We start from the raw sequence: 9,431 nt of genomic DNA on the forward strand, positions 1-9,431 counted from the left end.
TATGCGCCTACGTCGACACACATAACATATCAAATGAATGTCACATTTGTAAAAATATACAATGTAATAATTGAAAATCGTCAAATCGTCATATGTAACAAACTCATCCTCTCTCATTTCACTTTATCATATTATATAAACGTAATACTTAATACAAATTTTGATTACACAACAGTTTAATTCAAAAAGCCAACAATAAAGCAATGTCAGAAACTGAGCCAGAACACACAATAGAACTTTATTAATTTTTTTCTCTCTTTTTTAATCAATGCAAAAAATTTGATAAAAGAATATAATATTTGACAGATTTAAAATGATGATATCCTATTTTAACAATTATAGCTCATAATATTATGTGATTCATAGCCTCGATTCGGTATCATATTATAGAGGAGGGAGACTGATAGCGACAAATAAATTTATGGTTAACTGTGGTGCTCTGAAAAACAAAGACGTATTTAAAAATTTGGACAGAAATTGTGTCCTTATATTATAGATGGTTTTAAATGACCCCCCCCCCCCCCCCCCACTTAGCGAAGTCCCAGGTTTGGGAGTTTGTTTTTGCCAAGTTTGGGGGTCATTTAAATTGATCGATAATATTTGGAGGACGAGTTTTCTGGCCAAATTGTTAAATACGTGTTTTTTTTTTCCATATCGAGAGTACGGCATTTAACTGGTTAAAATGAATAGAGATTTGACATTTCACCTTTAACTCTCTCCTTACCTGCCATTTTCAGGATTTTCCCCAAAACTTCACACCCAACTAACACAAAAATAGATTTTTTATCACTCAGACACAAAAGCAGTAAAATTCTTGCGATACATAATTTCTTTATCAAAACATGCTCTACAACACACTGTTCATTTTCTTTAAATTTTATGATGTACAAAAGAAATTTGAATAAGAAAAAAGTTGGCTGTATCGTAACGAATGTGACGATTTTCCTATAGTTGGTAAGGAGAGGGTTAACGCCCTTACGAATAAATATTCTTCTTATTCTTCATACACCCAAACGTTTTGGTACAATTCTACTTTTCAGCTATAAATTCAATTTTTAATGCCCATGCCGTCTCGGTCACATGACGTGGTCAGCGGTACGGTCTTTGCTTCGTTCCCGGAAAGTACCGAGTTCGATCATCAAACGCTGCTCTGTGCGGTCTTGAGCAAGTCACCTCACCTCGCCCAGCTCAATTTGCAGTGCTGCACTGCGGCTGACGCCTGGGTTATTCCAGTCTTCCCTTGGAATAGACCCTTAAGCCAAATTTCCCCTATGGCGTGAATAAAGGGAAATTTATTTTATTTATTTATTTATGAATCACAGCAGACAGTGAAAAACGTGCTGGCCTAAAAAAGAACGATTAAAAAGTGAGCGGAGAAACAACTTTTAACCATATCTATTAAGATAGAACTTTTAACCAGTTAACTGAAATACTATGAAAAACACGAAGTCTCAGGTTTGAGAGTTTTTTTTTCTCTCCCCAAGATGAGGGCCATTTAAGTAGATCGATATTTGAAGGACTAGTTTTTGTTGTTGTTTTTTTTTTCTTTTCTTTTTTTTTGGCCACATTTTTAAATACGCATCATTCGATCCTGAGTAGGAGACTTGGCTGGTTAAAATCAACAAGGTTATGAGGTAAATAAAACCAAGGAAGGGTAGACTAGAATTTGAACCCATCACGATTCGATCCAAAGGCGACTGGCATAATAATACGCCTTCGGATTTACCTACACACAATACGATTACGCAGATACTATTATTCCCCCCCCCCCCTCCCTCCCTCTCTCTCTCTCTCTCTCTCTCTCTCTCTCTCTCTTATACAAGCTCATACACGTCACCCTCCATCCTCTCACACACACACAAACACACACACACACACACACACACGCAATAATCTATCTATATCTATCTATCCATCCATATATCCATCCATCCAAATATCTATCTATCTACCTACCTATCTATCTACCAATCTACCTATCTATCTATCTATCTATCTATCTATCTATCTATCTATCTATCTATCTATCTATCTATCTATCTATCTATATATCTATCTATCTATCTATCTACCTAATCCACAATATACAAACATAAACAAATAAACAAAAAACAACAAAGACACACATGATTAAAAAAAAACAAACAAACAAAAAAAAAAGAAATAAAAATCAGGAGGAAAAAAATTATCGTTTTCTAAACCCCAGTGAAATCGTTTCTTTGGGAGCTCATCGTCAATTTCTTTCAGGTCACAAAAGCACCCATAATGAAAAGGAAAAAAAAATCCATGGAAAATGCATTTTAAAATATACATTCTTATTCAGCACCATACACATCTCCACAAATTTCTCGGCACTAAAACAACATCTAGCATTATCTTCATCGTCATCATCATCATCATCATCATCGTCATCATCATCATCATCATCATCATCATCATCATCATCATCGTCAACATCAGTTTTATTTTCATATATTCATATAATGTATTGTTATTGTTATACACACTATGTATAAATGCAAAAACAAATTATGGAGATTGGTGCCCATGAGATCTACCACCCCACGGCTGTTATAACGATAATATACATGTACATATTATGTAATAATTTGCGTCAAGTTCCAATCTACATAATATTATTGTTATTTAAACATCATGAACAGAATTAATTGATGAAGGAGGGCAAAAAACGGCAAATAAAATACAATACAAAACAAACAAAAGTTAAAAAGATTGAAGGTGTGTGTGTGTGTGATTGTGTGTGTGTGTGTGTGTGTGTGCGCGCGTGTGTTTATGTTTTTTCTTCTCCAAACTATATATACAGCAAACATCCTACACCGGTCCTGGACTCTGGGGTGTAGTAATAACATTTCTAATGTAACACAACAAACAACATCATCATCACCCGTCTTGGCCAAATTATTATTATGTATTTAACACGAAACATAAAATCTACGACGCGAATTACGGCTGCTCCCCGGCAGCCAATCGCTTGTTGACGTCTTGAACGACCTTGGGCAACTCTGTGATGGTGTCGATGACGTAATGAGCGCCAGCCTCCGAGAGGAGCTGCCGAGACTTCTGAAGTCTCGACTGGATTTCGGCCTCAGAAAGCTCCGCTTCTTCCTCCAGGGTGTTGATGTTCATGTAGTTGCTGTGTCTGGCCACGCCCACTCCCCAACAACCCGCGGACAGCGCCTCGCCGATGCCCACCGTGCAGTCGTCGACCTTGACGACGGAGGCGATGTTGGGCACGTCCATGAGGTCAAGGTTACGGTACATCATGAACGGTTTGGGCCGGGCGCCGTTTTCCACCTCGTCCCCAGTGACGTCGGCGTCTGGTACCAGCCCTTGTTTCTTGGCCTCCGGCAGGAATACGTCCACCATCTCACGAGTGAATCCTGAGGAAGGTGAGGAGAGAGAGGATCTATCTTCAACATTGTTATGGCATGTATTGTTGTGTTAACACGAATATCTGAAGAAAAAAAAAAGTGTGAATGAAACAGTGCCAGTTGGGGACAGCGGGGCTCAGCGCTACGGTCTTTGATTCGTACCCGAAAGGCATCGAGTTTGATCGCCGTGCGACCTTGAGCAAGTTACCTCGCCCTAGCTCAATTTTGACTTTCCTTAGCTGTTTAGTTCTGTCAATAACTCAATCCAAATCTCATATCATTTTTCATTTGTAAATTCAATCTTCAGCATCTGAACCACCACAACATTATACTGTTTTGAAACGCCGGGTCCCAAAGTAGAAAAATCTGCGGCTATGAGGTCTAGTGGTATGACACTCGCTTTCGGATCGGAATATCCTGAGTTCGAGCCTCACTCGGCGCATAGTTGAGTCCCTGGAAAAGGCTCTTTACTCACATTCTCTCACCCTATTCAAGTGTAAATGATTACCTGGCCGTTAACAGCGTTGTCTCTGTCGGGAAATAAAATGTAATATCGCCTAACAAGCGTGGTATCTCGTTCTACATGCTACGTGTTGCTGTTGGTCAAAGATTCTTTGTAAAGCGCTTTGAGCACGTTTAGTGGATATTGCGCTGTAGATATTGTGAGGCTGACGTGACTCGGGTCTTTGTTATTGTTATTTACCATCACTAAACTGTATTATTCAGACTATAAAAGTTCATGGTTACACAGAGTTTTGTGTGTTGGTCCGTTATACTTCCGGATGGTAACGCTGTGAGCTTCTAATCCAAGCACATACTATCTATATAAAAAAGTTCTATTAAAAAAATATATAGATAGAACGAAGATGACGTCACTCAGGTCTCTGTTATTGTTTTTTTTTTTTTTGCCATCCACGTTTATGAGTAATTGTCACTAAACTGTATGATCCAGACTATTAAAGTACATGGTTACACATAATTTTGTGTGTTGGTCCGTTATACTTCCGGATAGCAATGGTGTGAGCTTCTAATCCAAGCGTATACTATCTATATAAAAAAGTTCTATTAAAAAACACAAACAAAAAAAAAAAAAAAAAAAAAACAACAAAAAACAAAAAACAAAAGCACTTTACCAGTGGTGACTCCGATCTTGCAGCCCATAGCTTTCAGTTCATTAGCCGTGTCAGCAGCTCCCGGGATAAGCGTCGAGTAGTGTTTGAGGATGTCTAGTTGCAGGGGGATGAAGTCTTTGTACATGGACAGCATATCCTTGTGTTCGGGGAATTTCCCGTGGACGGCTTTCCACCTTTCTCTGACGCCCGGCATGTCCAGAATGGTCTACAAGGAGTTGGAGAAAGATATAAATATATATAATATATATATAATATATATAATATATATATATATATATATATATATTATTTAAAATATTTACCACAATGTTTGGGGCAGTCTACATCAATGTTTCAGGCTTAATTTGCCATCTTCAGGACTGAGTTGTTTTGTTGACTGTTGTTGATTCTTGAAGTGGTTCCGGAACCACTTCAAGAATCAACAACAGTCAACAAAACAACTCAGTCCTGAAGATGGCAAATTAAGCCTGAAACATTGATGTAGACTGCCCCAAACATTGTGGTAAATATTTTAAATAATAATTCGCTCCATTACTACATGTCGAGCACTTTTCGTACCATATTTGTATCAAACACGATTCAATATATATATATATATATATATATATATATATATATATATATATATATATATATATATATATATATATATATATATAGTATGCAGATGACGTCACTCAGGCCTTTGTTTTTATTTTTGCCATCCGCGTTTGTGAGTTGTTCTCACTAAACTGTATTAACCAGACTATAAAAGTTCATGGTTACACAGAGTTTTTGTGTTGGTCCGTTATACTTCCGGATGGCAATGTTGTGAACTCCTTGGCCAAGCGCATTCTATCTATATATATTGACCTATGATGAATAAAATTAACCATGTAAATATGTAATGTAAAATAAATCTAACACTCGCTTTCGGATTGGAAGATCCTGGGTTCGAGCCTCGCTCCTTGCATAGTTGAGTCCTTGGATAAGGCTCTCTTTACTCACATTCTCTCATCGTACTCGGGTGTAAAATGAGTACCTGGCCGTTAACAGCGTTGTCTCTGTCCGAAAAAAAAAATTGTAATATCGCCTAACAAGCATCATGTCCTGTCCTCTATGTTTAATGTTGCTGTTGGCCAGGGACCCCCCCCCCCCCTTGTAAAGCGCTTTGAGCACGTTTAGTGGATATTGCACTATACAAAAGCTCAATTTAAGCCCAATGTAAACGCAGAACTAGTGCCGAAGAGTTGATGGATAACTTACTTTGCAGATTGATCGGTATGTACATTATCAGAATACCCGTGTCATATCATCGTGCTGAAAGCCCAGGACGTTAAAAAGTAATGTTTATTTTATTACACAAAACACACCCCTTCCCCCCCCCCCCCCCCCCCCCCCCCACCATAAAAAAAATTACTAAAGAGAACGTTTAATGACAAAAAAAAAAAAAAAACAAAAAAAAACAAAAAAACAAAAAAAAAAACATTTTCAGTCAATAACAAAAATAGTTAAAATTTTCTCATCTGGTTCAGTTTATACCAGAATGACGCGAGGGTCACATAAAATTCAATTCATTAATGTTTTATACAAGACTCCCTTACCTGAATATGCTCATCTTTGCGCATGCCCATGGGTTCCCTGGCTTCCGCCATTGTTATAGGGACCTTGTACTTGTCGAAGACCTTCTGAAATACGATGGCTGGCGCTATGACGTATTTGTCGATGAGGGTCCCGCTCCAGTCCATGATGACAGCACGGACGGGGCCGACGTATTGGCGGGAGAAACGGAAGGGGTTCAACATGGTGCTGGAAGCGTTTTTTGTTCTGTTTTTAAACTAGTGGTGGCTCTTTACTTGTATATGTTCTGAAGAAAGATGAAAATAAATGAATTATTGAACTATATAACATAGCTTTATAGTGATTGGAAGATTATTGGACTTACAATAAGCGGGGAAGAGGAAAAAGGGATGCCCAAAGACTAGATGGTTGGATAAGTTAAAGGACGATATGAAAGAACTGGGCCTGGAGGAAGATGATGCTCTAAACCGAGATGCATGGAGATGTGGCATTCATTATGGCAACCCTGCAAAATGCGGGATAAGATGAAAGACGAAGAAAGAAAGAAAGAAAGAAAGAAAGAAAGAAAGAAAGAAAGCGTTGTGATTATATATATATTTAAAAGTTTTATTGTTGCGATCGTTCTTTTCCTGTTGATGTTCTCCAAATAGATAATATGAAAATAAACTAGATCTTTCCATACAACAAAGCAATTGTGCCAGCCGGATCCATGATCTGATGGAGAGTTGCAGCAATAAGACCATACGTAGTCTTCGGTTAGACACTCTTTCATGGCAGTCAGTCGGGACCGCGGGATGTCTGAAACAAGGAACAAATCTCTTCTTCGGCAGGATGAATGTTCGGCCTGCAACCGAAATTCAGAACACCGCGATCTTAATTATTCGGTTTTTTGTTTTTTGTTTTTTGTTTTATTTTTATTTTTATTTATTTATTTATTTTTTTTGTTTATAAGGGTTTTACGGCGCTTGCAACTCATTAGGACATATTAGCGCGAGCAAAAAGGAAGAAAATTGGATTAGTAAAAACATTCTAGATGTACAATTAAAAGGGCTTGAGGAAAAAGTAAGAAAAGGGGGTATGGTTCATAGAAGGAACAGATGTAGATTCCAAGAGTACACTATCAGTGTACGTACTCGTAGTTTGAGATCACCTAAAAGTTTCACCCACACACATGCACAAGATCCTACTAAGAGGAATACACTCAAATGTTTGCACATCAAATGTTAAAAATGAAAAAAAAAATAACAGTACATAACAGAGAGATGATTTACAAGGGGAAAAAATATAATCTCCCTAAATTATAACTATACAATCCACTGTTTCCCTCCCAGCCAAGGATTCCGGTCAGGGTCAGGACAAAACCCTAATCCTATTCCAAGACAACGACAGAAAACAATTATAAAACAGATATAGGGGTATAGAAGACACAGCAAGTATGTACCTCCCTGCCCACTATGGAAGGTCGGGAACCCCACCCAGTTAATTATTCGTCGTGTGACACGAGACGCCACAGCAAGAACAGCACAACAACATGTCGTATGTAAATAATTGTGACCCATCTTCTCAAAGCGTTATCATATTATCAGAGTGATCTCGGTATCGTTGCATGTGAAGCGAGTGCTCTACCAACTGGGCTCTCGGTAATCCCCGCGCCAGAGCAAGCAGGTAGAAAAGTAGAAGAAATTAAAAAAAAAAAAAAAACATCCGAAAAAATCAGTCGGCTCGACTAATTTTGTCTCTGTTTTGTCTGGCCCTGTTTCATTCACACGTTTACAGAACACCTTTACCATAATAGGATTCAACAGTCGTTACGTCACTTCTCTCGTAATGGCGCATAGTAACTAAAGTAACTGGTTCTAAACTACCGGAACAACGGCGGACGCCCTTATGAAATACTTCTCCGACGAGGATAAAAGAATACCCAGAGGAGAAAAATATAAAAAATCTGATCATGTTTTGACTTTTATACAATCTGACCACATGACATGGGGAAAAGTTCTAGCCAGCAAGAAGAATAAAATATACCGATTTTCTTTGTTTAGAACCAAGCTGCTGGTTGCTGGGCGGACGTGACATCAGACTATTGAATCCTATTTAGAGGCGGCTGGTCAGTGGTCAGGATTTATAATTATCTTGACCACCTGGGAGGCAGTCGATCAACAACAGCTGTTGAAGGTGACACAAAATTCTATTTAAAGTCACAGTTCATCATGATTGCTATTTTTAAAATGCGATTTGATCAATAAGCTGATCATAACGGAATGATGATGATGATGATGATGATGATAATAATGATGATAATAATAATAATAATAATAATAATAATTAATAATAAAATAATAATAACAATAATAAAAAAATAATAATAATAATAATAATAATAATAATAATAATAATAATAATAATAATAATAATAATAATAATAATAATAATAATAATAATAATAATAATTTTTTTTAAAATTCCCTTTATTCATCCATAATTTTATAAACCAAGTGCATGCACATATTTGCAGGTCTAATATGCGCTATGTGGTCTAGTTGGTATGACACTCACTTTCGGATCGGAAATTCCTGGGTTCGAGCCTCGCTCGCGGACAGTTGAGTCCTTGGAAAAGGCGCTTTACTCATATTCTTTCATCGTACTCAGGTGTAAAATGATTACCTGGCCGTTAACAGCGTTGTCTCTGTCGGAAATAAAAATGTTAATATCGCCTAACAGGCGTAACATGTTACGTATTGCTGTTGGTCAGAGACCCTTTGTAAAGCGCTTTGAGCACGTTTAGTGGATATTGCGCTATATAAAAAATCTCACGCTCAAGTTAATAATAGAGCACAATTTAACATTAGGGGCTTGTTTTAACATTGAATGGACAATATTTTGAGTTGGTTTGAGAGTATTTTCATAACAATAATGAGCCCGTAACCATTTGGATCATCAGACCTGTAAATAGGTATACGTCGTTTATAGAGCATTGTAGTAAATTAAATCAATATATATATATATATATAAGTTAATAGTAAAAGTGTAATAGTAAAATAGTAAAAGTACCCGTGCCTCCGTGTGTTACTTCTTGACCAAATGAAAAAATTATCTTAACTCACTCAACCCTAACAACGACCATATCCGTTGTTTACAGGGGTTGCTTTCACCCCATGCCTATTTATTACATTTTTCTGAGACAAATTATAGGCGTAGTATCAAAGCTAATGGTTTTAGTTTTTACATGTTGATGGTAGATGAATAAAAATATCTATGCGCGTGCTCATTTTTAATACATTTTATTTTTCAAATTTTGAAAACAAACAAAAATCTCTAGGACTGAGTGAGTTCAAACAGGGTCAAT

At 37.2% G+C, this 9,431-nt stretch overlaps 1 protein-coding gene across 3 annotated transcripts in view; it reads right to left on the reverse strand.

The window, feature by feature from the left end:
* Positions 1–209: 209 nt before the first annotated feature.
* LOC144959181 (phosphonoacetaldehyde hydrolase-like) overlaps positions 210–9,431 on the reverse strand; it is a 37,400-nt gene continuing 28,178 nt past the window's right edge. For all 3 annotated transcript variants that reach the window (XM_078891719.1, XM_078891717.1, XM_078891718.1), the window contains exons 2-4: positions 6,109–6,371; positions 4,526–4,730; positions 210–3,401 (exon numbers count right to left, since the gene is read on the reverse strand). In XM_078891719.1, coding sequence (XP_078747845.1) covers positions 2,965–3,401; positions 4,526–4,730; positions 6,109–6,309 — 843 coding nt within the window. In that variant the 5' untranslated portion in view covers positions 6,310–6,371 and the 3' untranslated portion in view covers positions 210–2,964. The remainder of the gene's footprint in view (positions 3,402–4,525; positions 4,731–6,108; positions 6,372–9,431) is intronic.

Source organism: Berghia stephanieae, chromosome 13, assembly GCF_034508935.2.
Source record: "Berghia stephanieae isolate SIO BIC M18660-M18661 chromosome 13, UCSD_Bste_1.3, whole genome shotgun sequence".
NCBI classification, from domain to species: Eukaryota; Metazoa; Mollusca; class Gastropoda; order Nudibranchia; family Aeolidiidae; genus Berghia; species Berghia stephanieae.